Source organism: Podarcis muralis, chromosome 4 (genome assembly GCF_964188315.1).
Source record: "Podarcis muralis chromosome 4, rPodMur119.hap1.1, whole genome shotgun sequence".
In the NCBI taxonomy this organism is placed as follows: Eukaryota; Metazoa; Chordata; class Lepidosauria; order Squamata; family Lacertidae; genus Podarcis; species Podarcis muralis.
The window spans coordinates 96,013,565-96,036,859 of record NC_135658.1 but is presented as its reverse complement, the minus strand read 5'-3'; the positions used below and the strand labels follow the sequence as shown (position 1 = coordinate 96,036,859).

Here is a 23,295-nt window from a genome sequence, read left to right as displayed (position 1 = left end):
AAGAGTCACAGCTGCAATAACAGTAGCTTTGTTCAGGACAAGTCTTGTCACAGGAGTTATTGTGCAAAATAATGAATGCGGCTTACACTTGGGTTGTTGACTGCATCTGTGGGTGAGAGCATGCAGGCCATTAATTGGCCTTGGCAAATGACCATGCTGTTACAAAACTGTCTTGTGTTTAAAAGGAGAATCACAAAGGCCTTTTAACGTCTGCCTCCTTTTGCTGGTTTATAGTGAGAAGTACAAAACATTGCCAGTGGTTTTAAAATCACAGGTATACTGTAGCTTTTGCTTCCTTCGGGTTTTCTTCTAAGGTGGCAGCTGCCTGCTTGTTCCTAAAATATATTTTGCATTTGTGGAAAATTCATTTAGTCATTAAAGCTCATGAATTAATAGATTTTGGCAAAGGAGGCCTCTGTAACTTGTGATCAAGTCTTAAAAACAGGAGGCCTGGCTGGGATGCCGTGCATTGCTAATGTGCTTTGTTCAGCATGATGGGTCTTGACATGCGTAGATTGTAGACCCAAGTGGCGCCCAATACTACAGTGATCATGTGTCTCATTTATGGGATTGCTGCATCAAAGCTTAAAAAACAAGGAACTCTGTTGTCTGTGGTTCATTGAGTGCAATGTATTGACAGTGGCAATGCCCAGTGTATTCTGGGATGTCTGCTGCCCTGGAATGAGGTGGGACTTAAAGGAAAGCGTGCCCATTTAAAATATTGGTACCCAAATGATATGAGATTGACACTCTTGGACATCACTTAACTTTCAGTAGCAGGTCCTAGGAGTCTTCTAGAGCATGTTAACATTAGATGTGTGGAGTTGACCCTATTGTTTTAATTAATAGGTGGTATTAAAAGTACATTCAACTACTTTTAAATCTGAATTTTAAATTTTCAAATTTTGCTTGAAGAAGTGCTATCAGGTTTGCTAATATGGAAGATACTTTTTTTAAAAATAAAAAAAAAAGTTGTAAGAGTCAGATTCTTACACCTGGAATGTTACATCTCTCTTTGGATTTCATATTAATATTTTGTTGCTCAACAACAGCTGTAATGCAGTTAATGGCAGGTTGTGGTAATGCTGTCGCAGAGCATGATATGTAAAGAGGGGTGTGTGATTTGTATGGCATTTTGAACTTCTAGAACAGTGTCTGGAGGAGTAGAGAATACAGATGTTGCCCTGCTTTTCTTTCCTTTATTTTGTTACATTTTAATTTCGCTGTTCCTCCCCAGAGTGGTATACCTGGTTCTTGAACCCTTGTCTCCCTGGTCCTAGCCCAGGGGTCTGCAACCCGCGGCTCCAGAGCCGCATGTGGCTCTTTTACACCTTTGCCGCGGCTCCGGGGCGGATACTAGCGAGGGGAGGAGGCGCGTTGTGCGCCCCGACACTCCCCACTGTGGCGGGCGCTGTACTGGCTGTGACATCGCATGGGGGCGGTGCGTGCGTTAGTCACGCACCGTCCCGACGTCACCTTCCTGCCTGCTGTCAGATCGCGGCTCCGGAGATATATTTGTTTTAAATGTCGCAATGGTTTTGCGGCTCCCAGGTTTTTTTTCTTCAGAAACGGATCCAAGTGGCTCTTTTTGTCTTAAAGGTTGCAGACCCCTGTCCTAGCCTGACGCTGTAACCATTACACCACACAAGTAGCTTTCTTAGATACATAGAGAAATTTTATTCTACTTTTAAGAAACCTGTTCTGAATATCATTTTCTGTATATGTAAAAATTCCTTAAGCCTTGCCCTGGATGTGGCTGTGAGATTACTGAGGCTTGCATATTTGATAGATATGGGAGAGATGTCTACTTCAAAGTGTGCAGATATGCATTAAATATATTCATGCTTATGTAACTTGGAATTTCATGTTGTTAAAAGGAAGAAATATTTGTGTCTGATGGCTTAAAAGCTTATGAAGGGGATTAAGTTTGTTTTTAGCACTTGATGAGGGAGTCTGTACTTTACTGTGTAGCTTAACTCTCAGTTCAGTTATGTCCCAATTAACCACACCCAGTAATGTTTTGTACAAATAAATGTCATATGTATTATCTGTTACGCCATATACTTAAAGAAAATCAAGAGAATGATCCGGCTTTACTAATTCAATTTATTACTCTCCTTTCAACCAAGGTGCCAGGGTGGGCTACAACAGTTTAAAATGCAATATTAAAGCAATTTAATGAAATATTGAGTTAAAATCTGTTCTACAACAATACCTCATCAAGATACTAGAAACAAATACAGTGAGCTCAGCATCTGTTCTGTAGCATTTACTATTTCAGTAAGGGAAAGAGCAGTTCCAATTCGTAATAAACTTAATTAATTGCTTGCCAATTTTGTCCATTTCTGGCTCTACTATGTACAATAACATGATTTTGTCCATTATCAAAATCTTTTCACAATCTCTTACTTTCTTTATATACAAACTTGCATTAGCATTTTTAAATGTTTGAAATACTTGAAATCTTGTCTCTTAAGCCTTGAGATAGCTGACATAATCAATAGTGCTGTGTACCGGGAAAGGAGAAAAGTTAAAAACATTGCGCTCTAAATCTGTTTCTGGAGATTCACATCCTGTCTTTAATAACCTTTATTTATTTTGTCTTTGAACACCTGCTGTTTTCTCTCTCTTGTCTACTGCAGCTGAGACTGCAATCATGTCTACACTTACCTGGGGCTAAGTTGTGTTTAATAGGACTTAGCTTCTGAGCAGATGTGTGTAGATTGGTGCTGTTAAGCTTTTTATGCCTAACTTCCTAATGGATAAGAGTCTGCTCCAAATATAACCTCATCTCTTCCTTTACCATGTCTGTTAACAGCTAGTCGATGGCGGAGTCTCTTCTCTACGTCTGTCTCCTTGGCTTTCCCCTATAGCCCTGTTGCAAGGCTCACTCCATATAGCAATGGCTTTAACACTCCTGCCTTCTCTAAAACCTTCAATAAAGCAATATTAACACCTGAAAGACCAGGTAATGCTTGCTTTCTTACTAACATAGCACTGTAATAAGGGCTAACTAGTTCCTGTTGACTTTGGTTCAGTATTGAGATACGTATGTAGCTTTGAGAGGCCAAACTAAGCATGACGGGGGAACTATGGAATATACTTTTGCTGCCTTTCTTCTCTGTGCTCCACTGCTTGAAACAGGGCTGCTGGCAATACTAAGAATGGAGTGGCGACTACTGAAGGTCAAGAGCAGGTTTTCCCAAACTTGGGTCTCCAGCTGTTTTTGGACTACAACACCCATCATCCCCAGCAGTACCCGTGGTCAGGGATGATGGGGATTGTAGTCGCACGACAGCTGGAGACCCAAGTTTGGGAAACACTAGTCAAGAGCGTCTGGAAAAGGCCTCCGAGTACTTGAGTTGGTCCTTCCTGCTTATCCCTGATCTTGACTCAGATTTATGGAGCAACAGTGGTAAGCGGGTAAAGGTAAAGGTAAAGGGACCCCTGACTATTAGGTCCAGTCGTGGCCGACTCTGGGGTTGCGGCGCTCATCTCGCTTTATTGGCCGAGGGAGCCGGCGTACAGCTTCCGGGTCATGTGGCCAGCATGACTAAGCCGCTTCTGGCGAACCAGAGCAGCGCATGGAAACGCCATTTACCTTCCCGCTGGAGCAGTACCTATTTATCTACTTGCACTTTGATGTGCTTTCGAACTGCTAGGTTGGCAGGAGCCTAGGAAGCTGCTATTTTGACATCCCCGCACTGCTTCACAGTATCTCTTTGTTGAGGGAACCAAAATGGCAGGTGGCTTGCAAATACCTTGGCTAGCCTATGCCACTGATGGGTTGGGACACCAGATAGTACTCTGGGACCTCTCCACCTACAGCCTGCCTTGATTCGAAGCAGCTTTTTGCCCACCCCAGCTCTGAATGCAGACATTGGGGGACAGGTGGAAATATGGGGGGGGGGGATGGAGAATATTGAAGTAAGGAAGAAGAGCCTTCGTGCCTGCACTGCTTTTCACATTCAGAAAAAAAATTACCCATTCCTTCACGGTGTATGTGAATGAGGGAAGCATGGGTAGAAACTCATATGGTTGTCCCCATTGCATCTAGTTTGGTCCTACAGGACTGGGGCCAATGCCATGACCTAGATGTAAAATTCTGCTTCGTGGATACATTTCCTTTCATCCTCTTACTTCTGTCTTCATGTTGTTTCCCAAGGAACAGGAAAATTCTTACTATTCCTTCCTCCCACCCATCCACACACACAGGATGCACCCTGGAGAACATGGACAGCTTCTGCTTCCATGTTACACTGAATAATGGGGTCCCCCACTCTGCTGTTATTTAGAGTTATTGTGATCTGCTCTAGCCCATGGCCTGTGGAAACATCAGGCTGTGACAGTAGGGCCAGCACATATACTACTAAGGAATGGCAATAATGTGGGTCTGGCCTGTGTATGTTTGGGGCCACCAGAAGGAGAGACATCAGTAAATTAAGGGTTGCAATTATGGGATGTACGAATATACTGATCTGTCTGGAAGAAAAGAAGAAAGGCAGACATTCATAGGTTCTCTTCCTTCAGATGCTGCATTTCAGATTTACCTACATAAGGGCTAAAAACATTGGAAAAATAATAATCTGGGCCTTCCAGGAATTCCAAATTCACACCAGAATTTGCATTGAGACTTTTGTTTTTGTTTATTAATGTTTGAAATCGTACACTTGAGCCCACTAGTCTTCCCTCTACTGTAGATTCATGCTGCAGAATTGCTTCTTTTCCGTATTAACGGGAACACCAAAGAACAGTACCATTTGAAATAGACTTAAAAGAACTTCACAATGTAAGAGTAAATAACGGAATGTAGCATCATGCGGGTTGATGAAGCCTGTTCTGTTTATATATGCAGTGCTGAATATATAAACGTGAAACGTTGCTTGAAAAGTAGATGCTTTTGCACGTCGCTTGAAGTTAAGGGGTTTGCTGTGTTGTTGTTCTACAGGTTCTAGAAGTTCCCCTCTCAGCCCCCAGTCATCCATAGACAGTGAACTGAGCACCTCAGAACTAGAAGACGATTCCATCTCCATGGGATATAAACTGCAAGACCTCACAGACGTCCAGATCATGGCTCGACTGCAAGAAGAGAGTAGGCCATTAACTGTCCTTCCTCTCCCTCTGCTCTGCCACCACTTCTTTTAAAAGCTGCATGTTAATGCCTCAGGGAAAATACTTGATTGTAGGCATGTCTAATCTATTGTATGGGATGTTTTTTTAAAACAACAACACCATGTTGGTGTTTTGGTTTGGCTTTCAAGTTATTATACTTGAATGTTCCCCCTCCAAAAAAAATCCTAGTATGAATAAGTCTTAAATGTAGTTGAGTAATGTATAATGTTTAGTACTGTGAAGAAAAGGAGCCTATTTTTTTTAAAAAAAAATTATTATTATTGAGGGGGAGCTAAGTGGGCTATGGGGTAATTGTGTTCACAAAGAGAAAATGCCATCTTATTTTCTTTGAAAGGCTCTGAAAGCGCTCGTCTGATCTGCGTCAGGGAGTTGTCATTCAGAATCCCATGCCATACAGAGACACATGAAGGGGGTTAATTTGGCACAAGCTGTTAAAGATCTTAGAATTCAAAGCTTTCCTGTTTCCCCCTCAGAATTCACCAACTTTGCTCAAGGCTGTCTAGGTCTTCTGTGACATTAGGGCATGTAAGGGGGTGATGGTTACAGAGGAATTCTTCATACAATCCTATATCTGTAGAGTTGGAAAGGACCTCAGGGGTCTTCTAGCCCAGCCCCCTCAATGCAGAATCACACCTATACCCGTGTCTGTAAAGGCTTGCTGTGACATCACAGCAGATCAGCCAATGGCATTAAGGAGGAGGAGGCAGCAGAGCAATAAGGGGGGGGGGAAGAGATTTTAAGGAGGTTGGAATAATAGAATTGTAGAGAGGAACCACAAGGGCCATTTAGTTCAACCCCCCGCAATGCAGGAATCTTTTTGCTCAAACTCACAACCTTGAGATTGAGTCTCATGCTCTGTTGACTAACTAAGGTATCCTGCAGGCTTTAGATAGATAGAAGATACAAGGAGAATACCAGATCATCTGGAGAATTTCAAATGATGCTCTTTAGATTTATTTTCTGCAGGATTGTCACTATGACATAGTTTGCACATGGCTTTGAGTGAGCTGTTTGCACAGAATAGATATGTATGCTCTTTGCAACCAGTGGTTTGTAAAAAAAAACCCCCCACTAATATTACATAGAATTTAGGGCAGTTGTGGTGAGTCTGTTGGACACCAGCTGCCATCTGCACCAGCCGGCATGGTAGGGAAGATAGAAGCTATAGTACAACACTTCGAAGTCTGGAGATTCCCTGCTTCTGGAGCATAGGATTTTCAGTGCAGGGAGTTCCATAGTTGGGTGTCACAGCCGGGGAGCCTAGGAATGTCATATGTGTGAAGAATGTTTTTGGTCTATCCCTCATATTAATGCATTTCACAGGACTATGTTGAATTACGTTGTATGTTCACACAGAGCTAGTTCTTTGCTTAATCAGCCTGCCTGAGGACCGCCTCTCTTCATAATGCACTTCAAATATAGTGCTCTGCCTTCATTAAGAACTTCATATTCATTCCCCTCTTCGGAATAGGATGTGAAAATCAGTATATGTCTAGTTGGTGTTCCATAGTTTTCCTTCCCACTTGCATGCATCTTGTAGACATGGGAGTAAGTTGCAGAACCCATGCCTTCCATACGAAAACGGACGCTTGCAGAAGGGGTGATGTTCGTTACAAATGTTGACCATTTGAGGCTCTCACCTCGCCTTTTCCTTACACTTAACAGGTCTGAGACAAGATTATGCATCTACTTCAGCATCCGTATCGAGAAACAGCTCCAGCGTCTCTCTCCATTCGAGCAAGAAAGGGACAAGCAGCGACCAGGAATTTGATCGCTACAGCCTTGAGGACGAAGAGGAAGAATTCGACCACCTGCCCCCTCCGCAGCCTCGGTTGACCCGCTGCTCCCCTTTCCAAAGAGGAATTCCCCATTCACAGACTTTTTCCAGTATACGGGACTGCAGGAGAAGCCCGACTTCCCCATATTTCCCCTCAAACAATTATCCGCAGCAACAGTGTTACTCTCCTCAAGCCCAAAATCCTCTTGAGCCACAACCAAACAGGATTAATGGAGGTAAAGTTGGCTGGCTGGCTGTTTTCTGATGTATGGATTTATTTTGCCCTTCTGGTGCCAAATCTTTAATTTTGAGGCAGGTTTCTTTTGGCCAAATTCTGTATTCCTGGTGGGCATTCACTTCTCTAGGCAGTGGCTGGAGGCTGGAAATTTGAAGACCACAAACTGGTCTCCAATTCATGCTCCACTATTATGGGACACATGTCCTGAGTCATTACAACTTAGGGGTGAAATGTTAAAGTGTAGATCCTCAGTGTCTGTTTGCCCCTGTCTCTGTCTCTCTTGCTGGTCACATCACTCACTGTTTTAAACAGGGATGAGAAACCTGTGATCTTCCAGTTGTTGTGATACTACAGCTCTTATCATCCCTGTTGCTTCCTGGGGCTGAGGGGAGTTGGATTCCGTCAGCACCTGAAAGGCCAGGGCTTTCCCATCCCTGTATAATAAATCACTTTCATTTTTCTTAGGGGAATAGTCCGCTAAACTTCTACAATACCATTATTAGAAGACAGGAGGATGTAGAGTCAAGATTAAGTCTGCCAGTTCGGTATCTTTGGTTTAGTTTATGAATCCCCTTTCAAAGAAACAGTACTGAATGCTATTCATAAAGATCTAAAATGTTTAAATATATATAATATGGCAGAGTCAGAGTGTGGTCTCCAGTATCCATTGCTTGCAATCAGTTTATTCTGAGTAGGACTTAGTTGTATGTCACCCATTAAGCAGTGCACACTGGAAACTGTCACAGTGCAATCTTGCCTTCCTTAACACTGGTTGCCAAACAGAAGAGAATGCTTTCTGAAGTAAAATAGTTTGTTAGCCAGTTGTTTTAACAAATCCACATCAAATTAATTCCAATTTAATACAAATTTATAAGTTGACTTCCCACTTCTCGCTTCCATGACGTTTCCCATCCCTCCTTGACTTGCTGCTCAATGTAACGTACTTTTCCCAATTCCATTTCAGTACTTAAAATATTTTAGCATTTTATCATTCATATTTAATTTCCCCCCCCCTTTTCATTTAACAGTTTTTTAACAGCTAGTGAAAATGGGGACAGTGTAGAGCCCTGATTACATATGGATGCAGTAGTGTAACACTCATCTAGTTGTAATCAAGAACCTTTGGAGGTCTTTAAGCAGAGGCTTGACAACCATATGTCAGGAGTGCTCTGATGGTGTTTCCTGCTTGGCAGGGGGTTGGACTCGATGGCCCTTGTGGTCTCTTCCAACTCTATGATTCTATGATTCTATGATTAACCTGTTGGAAGACTTTGGGTATGATTCCTGAGAAGGGAAGGATCAGTATCTTATGGACATGCCTTTCATTTGTGGATCCCCCCAAAGATGGCGCATGCCAGAATTCTGTTATATTGAATCTTAATGAATACAGTGGGCTGGACAGGATGAACTTTTGAGTCTCTTCTAAGTGAGTTTTAGTGGAAGTGCTCCTGTACAGTCTCTGCCTGTGAACACACATCAGACTTTCATCTGCTTCAACACTTATGCAGCCTTTAGGCTAAGCACTGAACCAGCAGCCCCCAATACAGTTTTACCTCTGCCGTTAACGGAGCAGGCAGGCTTAAGCTGCTATAGCTCCCCTCTGCAATCGGAGAATAATAATAATATACACTTTGTAAAGATTTCCTGTGATTATGGATGCAAGACTCTTTTTTTTTTTTTTGAACACCCTAAAGCGCTAAGTAAACGTTAAACATTATTCTTATTTCTCAATCATTTTACATTAATTATACAGGCTGAATATCTTGCTGTAGAAACAGGTCCCTGAACCTATATTATTAATTAGAAGTTAATAGCTATGTAAAATAAGCATGAATAATAAATACACCATAAGTGATCACGGTGATCAGTGCCCAGAAGCTGTTTAAATATGTTGCAAATGTAGTTCTAAGAAAATAAGTTTGTCTCCCTTTTCTATCTGATCATCTGTCATGGAGTTTTGCTGTTCTTTTTGTCATTATATCCTACATTCATCTAGCATAGTGGCATCATTCTGGAAGCAGTTTTTCCTATCCCCTTACCCAGCCTCTCTCTCTTTCTCTCTCTTTCTTATCCCACCTGTTTCCTTCCATAAGAACTTATGAAGACATCTGTTAAATTGGACTGCATATTCATTTGGTCCAGCATTCTGCTCTCAGTGGTTGGTGTCAGGCCAAAGCATTTCGCTGCCTGAATTGGCCCCCTCCGGGTGCATCATCAGGTACACGCAGCATCACTCAGATACCAGTCCCTGCCTTCAACTATTTCCTCCCACAACTTTCCTGGTGCTGCCTGAAGCAGATGGCTTCACCTGGATTCACCACAGGACCACCCCTGCCATCAGTAGCCAGGCAGGTCCTTCTAGAAATGGATGAACAAGACAATGGAGGCAGTTTTTTGTTCCCCAGTACTCTGTGGTATACTGCCTCTGAACATAGACGCTGTACTTAGCTTATCATAGCTTCATCATCTTCCTTCTCACCCCGTTGGTGGTCTTGAATAACGCATGCCATTGCCTTTGCACTCTACTAATTGTCACTGCGACTGGTGTCAACTGTAGCAAACATCTCTATGGAAAGTTAACATATTGGGTTGCTTCCGTTGCTGCACAAGCAGTGTTCTCCGCAAGCAGTGAGGCTCCCCCGTCCTTCCCTCTCCCTGGGCACCCTCCAGATCTACTCTTGAGGTTCCCCCAAACCGCGGGAAAAGATTCTGAGGGTGTGCAGGAGGCTGAATCAGGGAGAAGAGGAGAAGGAAGTTCCATTATGTAAGTGGAAGTCTTGTCACAAAGCAGCATATTGGGTTCAAGCAGCCATGCGTAAACTAGTTACTATTGTTCTCAGTGTGCAGTTTTGCATTCTTGGCAGATAGCTTCTGGCAGGGCTGTAACACAAGCGCCTGCGGTTAAATCTAGCTGCAGTATGACAAATAGAAGAAGAAAAGAGTTTGGATTTGATATCCCGCTTTATCACTACCCGAAGGAGTCTCAAAGCGGCTAACATTCTCCATTCCCTTCCTCCCCCACAACAAACACTCTGTGAGGTGAGTGAGGCTGAGAGACTTCAGAGAAGTGTGACAAGCCCAAGGTCGCCCAGCAGCTGCATGTGGAGGAGCAGGGAATCAAACCTGGTTCACCAGATTACGAATCTACCACTCTTAACCACTACACCACACTGGGCAGGAGGTGGGCATTTCATGGAGAGCCAGTGTGGTGTAGTGGTTAAGAGTGGTAGATTCGTAATCTGGGGAACCGGGTTCGCGTCTCCGCTCCTCCACATGCAGCTGCTGGGTGACCTTGGGCCAGTCACACTTCTTTGAAGTCTCTCAGCCCCACTCACCTCACAGAGTGTTCGTTGTGGGGGAGGAAGGCAAAGGAGAATGTTAGCCGCTTTGAGACTCCTTCGGGTAGTGATAAAGCAGGATATCAAATCCAAACTCCTCTTCTTCATAGAATCATAGAGTTTGACAGGACCTCAAGGGTCTTCTAGTCCAACCCCCTGCAATGCCAGAATCACAAAGGCAGGAGAAGGAGAAGCCCCCTTCCCCCCACTCCCAGTGTGGCTGGTTTGAAGGTCATGTACATACTACGTTGCCTTTGACTTGCGAAACTGAATATGCCCCACCAAGCCAAGTTTGGTGACCGACCCTGTGTGATGGCTCAACAAACCTCATGTTCTGTTGGCTGGCTGGGGCTGGAACAACAGAATGGTTGTGTAGCCCGTGTCCATGGCTGATGGGCTGCATCTGACTTGGTGAGGGCCTATGTTGTGTTAGGCAGGTTTATGGTCTTCAATTTCCAAAGTTAAGATGGTTCAAGAATGGGTGTTGACGGCCACACATGCCCTATCCCTGGGGAAGAGGCTTATATGTGGCTGCAGTAACATACGCATTGGCTCTTGTCGGGAGTTTAATCAAGAGTCTGAAGTAGCATGAGCATATTCTAAAGGAAAAGCTATCCTTCATCCAGGGAGGTTTCTTGCCTTCCGTGTTAGTGCATAGCACTTCTACTCTTGACAGTACTTTGAACGTTGCCCAATAATTTTTATGGTTTTTCATGTAAATACAAAAACAACATATACAGTGGTGCCTCGCAAGACGAAATTAATCCGTTCTGCGAGTCTCTTCGTCTTGCGGTTTTTTCGTCTTGCGAAGCACGGCTATTAGCGGCTTAGCGGCTATTAGCGGCTTAGCGGCTATTAACGGCTTAGCGGCTTTAAGAAAAAGGAAACAAACTCGCAAGAACTCGCAATATGTTTCGTCTTGCGAAGCAAGCCCATAGGGAAATTCGTCTTGCAGAACGACTCAAAAAACGGAAAACCCTTTCATCTAGCGAGTTTTTCGTCTTGCGAGGCATTCGTCTAGCCGCGCACCACTGTAACCTTCAACTTTTCAGTGTCGAAATATTTTTGCCTAACTTAATTTCTTGCAGCTCTTAAGACGGCGGATCTACAGATATCAGATACTGGGAACAAAGAGTCGGAGCGGCTGTTGCCTTTAGTACCTTACATAGCCAGCAAGTTAACTTCTGGGAAGTTAACAACAACAACAGCAATTTATTATTTATACCCCACCCACCTGGCTGGGTTTCCCCAGCCACTCTGGGCGGCTTCCAACAAAATATTAAAATACAGTGGACGCTCGGGTTGCGAACGTGATCCGTGCGGGATGCACGTTCACAACCCGCAATGGTGTGTCTGTGCACGCATGGGTTGCGATTCGGCGCTTCTGCACATGTCCACCCGCCGAAACCCGGAAGTAATCCGTTCCAGTACTTCCGGGTTTCGGCGGGTCCTTAACCCGAAAAAACGCAACCTGAAGCATCTGTAACCCGAGGTATGACTGTACAGTAGTCCAAACATTAAAAGCTTCCCTAAACGCTGGCATCATACCAGGCCGTGGAAGACCCGGAATATGTGGTGGTGGTTGTGGTATCATAGCTCCTCCTGGAGGTGGCACAGAGAATGGAGTAGGTGGAATTTTGCCTTGCTGAAATGCAGCCGTTGTTGCCATTGCTGAGGACAGAATGTCACGTTAGGTTCTCCTTGGGCCAAGTCAAGGAGAGTTTCTTTTTATGTTATGAGACATTGGGGAGAGGCGACTTGACCACAAGCGGTTCCTAATGGTGACGATGATTTGCCTTTGTTGCAGACAAGCTCCGAAGGAGCATGCCAAACTTGGCTCGGATGCCCAGCACCCCAACCCTCAATACCAATGTTGGCCCTGCCATCACTGTGAGGAACAGCCTAAGCTTTGATTCTAATCTGCATGGAGCTGGTAACGGGATATCAAGAATACAGTCCTGCAGTAAGTGTGAAATCTTTATACTTCATTGTAGGATGGGAAGCTGTCAGGGTACAGCGCTTTACAGTGGTACCTCAGGTTACAGACACTTCAGGTTACAGACTCCGCTAACCCAGAAATAGTACCTTCAGGATAAGAAAAGAAATCACGTGGTGGCGGCGCGGCGGCAGCAGGAGGCCCCATTAGCTAATGTGGTACCTCAGGTTAAGAACAGTTTCAGATTAAGAACAGACCTCCAGAACAAATTAAGTTCTTAACCCGAGGTACCACTGTATTTTAAATTACCAGTATTCTGGGATGAATCATGGGCAGTGGTCCTTTAATACCAGACATATCTGAGTTTTCTTAGCATGCGTTTGTGTATAGCTTAGAAAAGCTGTAGCCATTTTAATGGGTTTCCCCCCCTTCCTAAAGGGTCAAAATTGTTTGTGTGCTTAAAAAAACCATGTTACACATTCAACAGGAACAAGTTACTAAGCTTTATAAAGGATTGGGGGTGGCGAGGTTCAAGTGTGGTTCTGTTTAACATACAAGCAATGTATACATTAGTCCAAACCGATTAGTCTGTTAAAATGTCCTGGCACTGAAAGAGAAAAAATATAGAGAGAGGGTAAATGTGGTTTGGTGCTATTTTGCCCCTTTCTTGGTTTTTTAAAGGTACCTGAATGCTGTGTAGTTTGGGGTTTCACTTTTTTGTCACTCTTCCTCTGCCTTTTGGAAGGTGACTTTCAAACAGCTTCCCCTCAGCCAAACAACCAAACAAGGTAGTTCAAGGTCTTGAAGATGCCGTATGATTTTTCCATCAACTTGGTGCAATAAAACAGCCGCTGATGCCACCAGAGAGCAGAGTTGCATAATGTCTTGGGTGCTTTAGCGCTGATTCCTAGTGACAATTCGTACCAAGCCAAATTTAGATTGTGCTGCTAAATCTGTACTGTCACTTTTTAGCTGTGAAACATGAAGCTGAGGGGATGTGGTTTTTTGAAGTAACAGATACTGAGTAGCAGTGTTCTACCTTGACAATATTTTTGAAGGGTGTCAGATATTTACATCAGTCTGGCTTAAAATTCTAGCTGAGTAAGAATTTGACTTGCTGGAACTGGCCAGAATGAATTCAGAATTCTTTAGGGAACCAGTGTTAGGATTAAGATAGATGCACAGAACTGATGTGGACCGGTTTTCAACAGTTGCTTCCCCTAGGAATTGTAGCAAAGGCAGTGCAGTGCCTTGCAGTACCTTAAAAGTCTAACACAATATTTTGTGGCATAATTTTCCATGGACTTGAGTTCACGTCGCGAGATGCATGAAGTGAGTTGTAGTTCTGCAAGGTACACAAAGGATCTGAAGCACTTTCACCAAGCTACAGTTCCCACGGTTTTCTAGGGGATAGACACCCATGGCTCCTACTGAAGTGGAAAGAAATGGTTCTGAATTCATGTACTGTAGTACAATACAGTGGTACCTCGGGTTAAGTACTTAATTCGTTCCGGAGGTCCGTTCTTAACCTGAAACTGTTCTTAACCTGAGATACCACTTTAGCTAATGGGGCCTCCCTCTGCTGCTGCGCCGCCGGAGCACAATTTCTGTTCTCATCCTGAAGCAAAGTTCTTAACCCGAGGTAATATTTCTGGGTTAGCAGAGTCTGTAACCTGAAGCATATGTAACCCGAGGTACCACTGTACTTTTATTGGTGCATGTTGAAGTCTGCGTGACATAAGGTGGTATATAAAATAAAACGGAATGACAGATAAAAATTTGGCATATAACAATATAACCTAGTAATTGGCTATTTGCAATCTCTTGGCCTGCTCCACTGGAGGTTTGTGAGGGCGAAATGCTGCTCTGAGCAAAACACAGCAAGGAAATATTAACAACATACGTGGAACAAAGCCTTGTCTCTTTCTAGGTTACTGCAGCCTGAAGCCATCTTTTGGGCTGGCTTTATTGTCTTACGTACTTGACCTATAAATGCATTTGACAAGTCTAGGGTTGCCTTCAGGAGTGTGTGGATCTCTGTGGCACACAGACCTGTAACCCCTTGGGTTTTTTGTGGTGTTTATTTTTTTTGCACTCCCTTTCTCTAGTTCCTTCTCCAGGGCAACTTCAACACAGAGTTCACAGTGTGGGACACTTTCCAATATCGGTTCGGCAGCCTCTCAAAGCCACAGCCTATGTCAGCCCAACCGTTCAAGGGAGCAGCAGCAGCAGTGGCAGCGGTGGTGGTGTTCCGTTGTCCGGCAACTTACAGCTACACTCCAACACAGGCATCCCGATGCCAAACAAGACTGCAAACGCCAGCATTGCAGCTCGCAGTGGCCTCCCAAGGCCATCCCTGGCTATAGGGGGGAGCAGCATACCCAGAAGCAAAATTGCACAGCCAATCCGAAGGTAGGAGTTAACTTGCTAAAGGGAAAAATTGGAGTGTTTTTATGCAGCAACTGGAGAACTGGTTGAGCGATCAGCCCTCTCCGGAGAGCTGTAAGGCTGTCAGGAGGGGGCTGGATGTCTCTTGAGTGAGAATTTGCAGCCCTGGAATAGCTAGAATTCTCTGGGAGAGTCATGAGAGCTAAACTGGTATCAAATGGATATAGGTTGAACAGTGCAGATTTGAATATAATGCCTTAGCTTAACAAGTCTGTTGTAGATCAATACTTTATCTTGAAGTTATAGCCAACTGTGATACGGGGGACGGAGGGTGATTAAAGAAAAGTAAGTTGCAACTTACTTCTGAAGGCTGCCTTTGTTGTTGTTTAGTCGTTTAGTCATGTCCAACTCTTCGTGACCCCATGGACCAGAGCACTCCTGTCTTCCACTGCCTTCCGCAGTTTGGTCAGACTCATGCTGGTAGCTTCGAGAACACTGTCCAACCATCTCGTCCTCTGTCGTCCCCTTCTCCTTGTGCCCTCCATCTTTCCCAACATCAGGGTCTTTTCCAGGGAGTCCTCTCTTCTCATGAGGTGGCCAAAGTATTGGAGCCTCAGCTTCAGGATCTGTCTTTCCAGTCAGCACTCTGGGCTGATTTCCTTCAGAATGGAGAGGTTTGATCTTCTTGCAGTCCATGGGACTCTCAAGGGCTGCCTTTATGGACTACCTAAAAAGGATGCACTTGTCCACCACCTGAGCCCATAAGAGAAGCCTCACATGACCACTTTTTCTAGGGCTGAGTATAGACTTTAGTTTAGAGGAGTCACTCCCCACAAATTGAGCTGTTGTTGGAACCCTCAGCAAAGGAGAATGCTCTTGTGCTCAGGTCCCACCTGTGTGTTTCCCCACAGGTATTTGGTTGGCCCAGGTGAGAACAGGATGTTGTAGTCTTTAAATAAGCACCTACCGTGGGCAAAAAAGGAGTGAGAAACTGCCTTTAATAATATGCAAGAAGTCCCTTTCATGCAACACTTTCTATATCCTTCAGAAATAAATTACACTGCGCCATGTGTAATTTATGAGGGAAATAGACTTTTTTCCTCTTTTTTGCTGCCTGACTGCAGCTGAACCAACTGGAGATAAGATTTTGAGAGTTGCCCAAACAAAGCTGCAGTTGACTTGGAGAGTCGCGTGTTGTGCCAGGCCTACTCTTGTTCTGCTCTTCTGTTCTCCTGCGGGGTTGATCAGCAGACTTTTCCAAGAAGAATCAGGAAAGTGCTTTCCAACTCCCTCCTTTTAAGAATATTTTAAAGTAAAAGGAAGCCAGCGATCGTATAAACTTCGCTTGCGACCCACTAAACAGAATGCTGCCTGCTAAAACGTAAAGGGACCCCTGACCATTAGGTCCAGTCGTGGCCGACTCTGGGGTTGTGGCGCTCATCTTGGTTTATTGGCAGAGGGAGCCGGCGTACAGCTTCCGGGTTCATGTGGCCAGCATGACTAAGCCGCTTCTGGTGAACCAGAGCAGCACACGGAAATGCCGGAGTGGTAGCTATTTATCTACTTGCACTTTGATGTGCTTTCGAACTGCTAGCTTGGCAGGAGCAGGGACAGAGCAACGGGAGCTCAATGCTGCCTGCTAGCGAGCAGCAAATAGAGGAGATCACTCAACCCCTAGCAGAGCCCATAGCATTGGAGAGGAGGCATAAGTCAGTGGTAGGACATGTGCTTAGCATGCAGAAGGCCCCAGGTCCAATTTCGGGCATCTCCAACTGAAAGTAGCATGTGATGGGAAAGACCCTGATGAAACAGATGCTGCTTGGGTAGGTAGACTAATGGTCTGACTCGGTAGAAGAGGGCCTCACCCTGTGTTCCTGTGGCTGATGAACTGTGCCTGGTTTTGTAGGTCACAAGTTGTGCAGACCAGCTATGTTTTGTTTTTTTTTCTAATGGAGCAGCTGGAACACTGTCAGCTACTGCAGTGCGATATTTCCTTGGGGAGAACCCTGATTAAGTTATCCCGTTTCGTTAAGCCAAGAGCCATTTAACAATTCGACACCCACTTTAATTGTGTTGATAGTTTGATAATGAAGTGTTACTAAATGTTAGATATCTGTAATTAAAGGTAGCAACCCAAGGGCTAAGTTCTGGCGCACCACTGGGCAGCTTAAAAATACCTTTGGCTTCAGTAGGATTTGAGCAACTTAACTGTGTGCACGGATTGCTGCTAAGGTGGTTCAGCACTGGGTCAGGGAGAACTTACCTGCATCGTTCTTGAAATAGTAGCAAGTGGGAGATGCAGGGAAGTCTTCTATAATTGGCAGTAAAGTATATTAACCTGTACCTCTTGCCTTGGACAGTCTATCCAAAAAGACTGTCTGGAAATCTGCAAAATCATTGGCACACAGTTGCTGAATCTCTTTAACTAGATGTGCCAGGGACTGAACCAGCATTGGCTCTACTTACATAGCTACCATTTCTCCCAAAATTACTGAAAAAAAGGGCGGGGGAGGGGGGAAAGGTGGATTCGAAGCTCACTCATATTTTGAAAGGAACTCTGCATGTTTACAGCTGTTGAGAAAATGGTCTCTCTTAGCAGTACCTCACAAATTATGGCTGGGCACATGCCATACGTTTAAAGCACATGACTTCCCCTAAAGAATTGTAGGAGCTATAGTTTAAGGGTGCTGGGAAACTACATTTCCCAGGATTCTTTGAGAGAAGCCGTGTGCTTCAAATGCATGGCATGTACATGGCGCATGTTTTTAGCATGTACCACATGGTAAAATGGTTACGTGAGGAAGACTTAATACATAATCTGGAAGACGTGTACCTTCATCATGGAGCTTGTGATTCAGCCAACCTCCCGGCTCTGTTAATACTTTTTTTAAAAAAAATTGAACTGTAGACCAAACTGAGTGTTTTTAGTGCCTCTACACTCGCATTTGTTAACCTTTTGAATCACTAATTTTGCACTGCATATTTCATCCCTTGTGATGCATGGTTGACATGTATATTTTCTGGGCCCACTACACTGTATGTAGATGAAGCCCACTGGCACAGCTTTGCATAAAATTTACATGTGTTTTGTTGTATTTGAAAAACCTACTTGTCCCATCTTTGAGGGGCTATCAGAAGCCTCTTATCTGAGAGTGATGGTTCATTTTTAAAAATGAAAAGAAGGCTAGCGCCCCTTTCCGATCTCTGTAGGGATGACAGACAGATACTGTGCGTTGCCTTCTCTTAAGCTATAATTTAATACCTCTGTTCCTCTGAAGTGGCCCCTGAAATCTACCACTAGTAGCATAGGCATTTTTTCGTGTCGGGGTGGGGTGGGGGAGCGCTGAGGAGAAATGAGTTTCAACAAGGTGTAGACTAGTGGTCCTTAATTTGCAGTTGACAGTTTAGTCCAGAGGTCAGCAACCTTTTTCAGCCGCGGGCCAGTCCACCATCCCTCAGACCATGTGGTGGGCCGGACTATATTTTGAAGAAATAATAATGAACCAATTCCTATGCCCCACAAATAACCCAGAGATGCATTTGAAATTAAAAGCACACATTCTACTCATGTAAAAACATGCTGATTCCCAGACCGTCTGTGGGCTGGATTGAGAAGGCGATTGGGCTGGATCCGGCCCATGGGCCTTAGGTTGCCTACCCCTGGTTTAGTCCAGGGGGAAATAGAAGAGAAATTCTGAATTCTGTTCTTTATTAGTGTTTCTTGAATCTGTCATTTTAGATATTAGGAATCGTAACATCTCCTGGGGGCTTCCTATCTTGATTCTTGATATCCTTCCCCACACAATGTAGATAACTGGGGCTGCCTACACACTGCACCTTTAAAGTACATTCTTTCCCTCGAGGAATTCTGGGCACTGTAGTTTACTGCTTTCAGAGTTAAAATTGCCAGCAACCCTACAGTGCCCAGTCTTCTTTGAGTGGGGAAAAATGTGCTTTGAAGCTATAGCCTCAGCTGTTTCCTCACGGGAACAGTCACGTAGTCAAAAGGCTCTCTTGACCCCATCTTTTGCATTGTGAAAGGCAAACAGATGCATCAACAAAGTAGTTTCTTCTCTGTAATGTGTGTTGTCACTCTTTTCCGCAATGCTTACCCTGAACTATGGTTTGTTTCTTGAAACAGTTTTCTCCAGCCGCCAAAACCTCTTTCTTCGCTTAGTACTCTACGGGACGGCAACTGGAGGGATGGCTGCTATTGACAATGGGTCGAGCCGAAATTCAGATTCTCCTACCCAGCTGGCTGGGTAAATATAACTGTGAGAGGCTGGGTGAATAACACAGGGCTGTTTCTTACTCTTCTGTCATTGTCGTTGGTCACTAAACATATTACACTTAGTTGTTTGCTCAGAAAAACAAACAAACAGCAGTGTTGTCAAATTAACGTTGCAGCATTATGGTTTAGGTTTTTTAAAATACATACACAAAGTATCCCACTGGGGGGAGCCAAAATGTGACTTCTGGGTGCTTTGCCATAACAGTGTTCAGATCTCTTTGATTTGTGTACTACTTTTTGTTGCTTTAACGAGTTCCCTTGCAAATTGGCAAAATAGATCCATATCCTTACCTGCTGCTTCTTTTGTAGCCTTTCCAAGGGAGTGTATTTTTGCACACCCACATTTTGCTTGAATCATAGGGTATTGAAGCATTTTGTGTGTGCCATAAATCTACCCCCCCCCCCACATTTTTTAATAGTAAGGTACTGTTATGTTCAAGATGTTTCTAACCATGCCAATCTCCCCAAATCCAGCTACAGCTATCCATGCACAGATGCAGACATCCATACACATATTTCTAACTGCATGGGGGAATATGGATGGTTTTCAGGTGCTTAAGAAGTCACATCCAGTTCCAGTCAGATTCTTGGTGATACTCAGTTCACCTGTTCTTGGGCCTGTGTGTATGTTAGAGAGATGGGGCGAGGTGTCTGGATTTAGACCTTTCCCCACTCTTGGGACTTGAAAAAGAGTATTTTTTCCCCCTTAGCATCACATGCCAGGTCTATTCTTGAGTACATATATTGGGGCCATGATGGACAAGATGACAGCTGTGTTGTATGTTTATGTTGTGAGAGCACACACTAAAGTATTTGCTCGAAACTGCCATGACTTCCTGGTCAACACGAACCTGTTCTCTCATTTCCTTGTTCCAATGTTAATTTATTATCACGGGGGTGTTGTATTTATAAAGAGGGCATAAATTGCATTGCACTTGAAAGATGCGATGGTCTCCTAAATGGTTGGGTTTCGATACTTTGTAATAAAGAATAAAATTGCAATGTTTTATTAACACTTGTGTTTGGTGAAAACAAACAAGTTTTCATGGAAGTAAAACCTTTTTGATAGACCTTTTGCAAGAAAAAAAATTGCACTAATCAATGCTTTCTTACTATGGGGATATGATTTTAATACTTGATTACAACTTGTATTCTGCTGATCTGGAATGTTTCAGAAATAAAGAAATCTATTTCAGCAATCTCATGCCATTCTTGGATGTGCAATAGAAATAGTGAGTCTGTCTCTTATTTCCTTGGTAGAGTGAGCAAATTTTGACTGAAAAAAATTGACAGTGTGAGTTACAGGCACTTGGTACTCCAGCTGCTCAGTCCAACCTTTTAGGTGTTCCATTTGGCCTCCAGAACCCCATATCTCTCAGGTGGCACAACTGATCCATGCATCTGGCTGTTAACCAGAAGGTTGGTGGTTCAAGCCCCATCCAGCAATGGCTGGGAGCACGATTCCGGACTATATACCAAGAGCAAACTCAGTCCCCAGGTGCTGGTCTTGATACAGCCAAAATAGCCCCATCCATATCAGCATCCTTCAGGGAGCCCCACAATTTGCAGATCTACACAAAATCTTTAGGGGGCAGAATAAAACCTAAGTGGAGAGCGTTGGACTTTTGCGCCAACACAGAGTGTGCGCAGAGGCATAAAAATAAAAGGCTGTCTGCAATATCTTTGCTTAGATTTATTTCAAAAACATATCAGTCAAACTGCAAGCCATCACTCCTCCTCACCAGCAGCAGCATACAAAAATATTAATCAAATACAATTTTCAAATAATCAGTTATCCTATCATATCCCTTTCTGCATCCGGTGCAGAAAAAAAATTAGTCAAATAGGCAAGAGACCACAGGTGTGCAGCTAAGTAGGTCAAACTGCAAACCTACACCTGTGAGCTTCAATTAACCTGCGTAGCATCATTGACCACTTTAAGATGAAGAAAAACCAACAGAGAGAAGGGTGGCCAAAATTACTATGCTCTAAGCGTTCTTGGTGGCCAAAGAATTAGGAACATACATTGTGGGATGGAAAATAAAACAGGAAATGGAATGTTCTGACAGTCAACATGGCTAGCTGGAACACTGAAACATGGGCTTACAGGTCCCACTCTGAAATATACTCTGAGTCAAGAGTGGATTTCATGCTCTTTATTCAGCTTATAGTGGTGAGGAGGAATGGAAGTTCCCCCAGAATGTCTGCTTTATATACATTATTTACACAATGGGCCCCACGTGATTGGCTAATTCCGGGATTCACCTGTAGGCCAATCTGGTTGCGGATTCACTTCCACCTGGAGCTGGATTGGGTGGCTCCTGTGGACCAATCAGACTGCTACATTCTGAATCCTATTCAATTCAGTACATAACACACTCCTAGCTCCTTTATTATGTACCTCAGACATATTTTCCTGCGCCGCACACCCTTTGCTCCCCCTCACAGCTCTGCCTGAAAAGCAGCTGGTGTTCTTAGGCCAGGTATATTTGGAAAAGGGTGGGTGGGAAACTACCTTGCACGGCTGTCCTCCAGGGTATGCAGAAGTGGACTGAAAAGGGTCACTTGATGAACCCTGTCACCGGAGCCTCCATTAGCGCACCATGTATCGATGCCACAGGTCACTGGTATGACACTCAGCATGTTGCACTATAAGGTGTTCTGGCTTTTTGTCTTGCAGCATACAAATACCTAAATAAGCAAAAGTGAAAAGACATGGAGCGCAACATTCCTCAGTTTACCATCCCGGCCTAATTTCTTATCAGCCTAGAGTTGTTTAGTTCAATTTGTGCGTGTCTCTGTGGTTGGAAAAGAACATTTTAAAAAGGAGGTAACTGCTACAGTTTCTTGTTTCTGTTCATAGTGGGAGATTGTGTGTTACAGAGCCCTAACCTGGGTCTGGGATCCCCTAAGGGCAAATCAATGAGGTGGAGAAATTGCTGCTGGCACTTTGTGCCTTCCTCAGTTCAATTGGCCCTGTTAAAACCAGGGCGTAAAACAGTAACTAATTAAATGTCCATGTTCTTTTTGGGTCCTGTAGAAACTCCCCTTTGCAATAACCATACACACTGTGTGAGGGTCACTTTACAGAAACTTGCCTTCCCTTTCCACCCACCTCAAGACAATCTTATATGCTACATCAGATATGAAAGTCATATTAGTATGGTTTTGGTCACTTTCCCCTTCAAAATGAGCAGGGGCTGAGCCTTTTCACATTTATTTTGCAGAATTATAAATTGGTTCACAACTAAAAGTTACTGGAGCGTTGTACAGTGAAAGATTAAATAGAAAATTGTTTTGTTTTTATAATTATGCAGTTATTCCATGGAATGGCTGGGTCACACAAAAATTGCCTTCAATAGCTGCTTGCCTGATTTCAAGTGCTCACTCCAGAAGGCTGGAGTTGCAACACTAAAAGCCCAGTTTTCTGCTGTATGCTACGCACACCTCGGAGGTATGCAACAGCGCCTCATCAGAGGACCACAGCTGCTGGCTGGGAACAGGGGGCATCTGCTTCTATGCATAACAAAGACACTCTGGCAAAAGTGTGAAGAGTGTGTACTTGGCATATCATTTTATCAACTACAGAAGTATACCGTATTTTTTGCACCATAACACTCACTTTTTTCCTCCTAGAAAGTAAGGGGAAATTCTGTGCGTGTTATGGAGCGAATGCCTACGGGTGGTGGGGGGGGGGGGTCTGCTGCAGTTGTGAGCAGAGGATCCATGGTTCCGCTTCCTTCCCTCCTCCGTGGCTCGCTTTGAAACAGCAAAGCGGGAGAAGAGCCGCTGAGTGGGGAGGAGAGAGGGACAGAGAGCCTGCTTCTTTAAAGGAGCAAAGCGGGAGAGGAGAGGAGCCGCTTACACGATTGTAAGCGGCTCCTGTCCAGTTGGCTCCTTTAAAGCAAGCAGGCTCTCTGTCCCTCTCTCCTCCCCACTCAGCTCGCTAAATAACATTATTAGCAGCATCCTTCTCCACACACCCCATGCGTGCTCCTTGTCCCTTGAGCGCTTTTCCTTCCCTCCTCACTTAAAACGTGGTTACAAAGCACGGATCCACATGGATCCTCAGGATTTTTGCACTGGGTCACCCCAAATTCACCATCAGATCACATAGCATGTCCATGGCTACATCTTGCACCAATAAAATCACGCACCCACTGTTGCCTGGGGTCGCAGTGGTGCAAAAATGTG

The 23,295-nt window shown here is 44.1% G+C and overlaps 1 protein-coding gene across 3 annotated transcripts in view; it reads left to right on the top strand.

The window, feature by feature from the left end:
- Positions 1-20,305, top strand: part of SLAIN1 (SLAIN motif family member 1) — a 40,776-nt gene extending 20,471 nt beyond the window's left edge. Inside the window, exons 3-8 of one of the 3 annotated variants that reach the window (XM_028728335.2) lie at positions 2,819-2,968; positions 4,949-5,092; positions 6,799-7,146; positions 12,294-12,449; positions 14,531-14,834; positions 18,952-20,305. In XM_028728335.2, coding sequence (XP_028584168.2) covers positions 2,819-2,968; positions 4,949-5,092; positions 6,799-7,146; positions 12,294-12,449; positions 14,531-14,834; positions 18,952-19,027 — 1,178 coding nt within the window. In that variant the 3' untranslated portion in view covers positions 19,028-20,305. The remainder of the gene's footprint in view (positions 1-2,818; positions 2,969-4,948; positions 5,093-6,798; positions 7,147-12,293; positions 12,450-14,530; positions 14,835-18,951) is intronic. The other 2 variants (XM_077927730.1, XM_028728338.2) reach the window with 2 other exon arrangements.
- Positions 20,306-23,295: the final 2,990 nt, after the last annotated feature.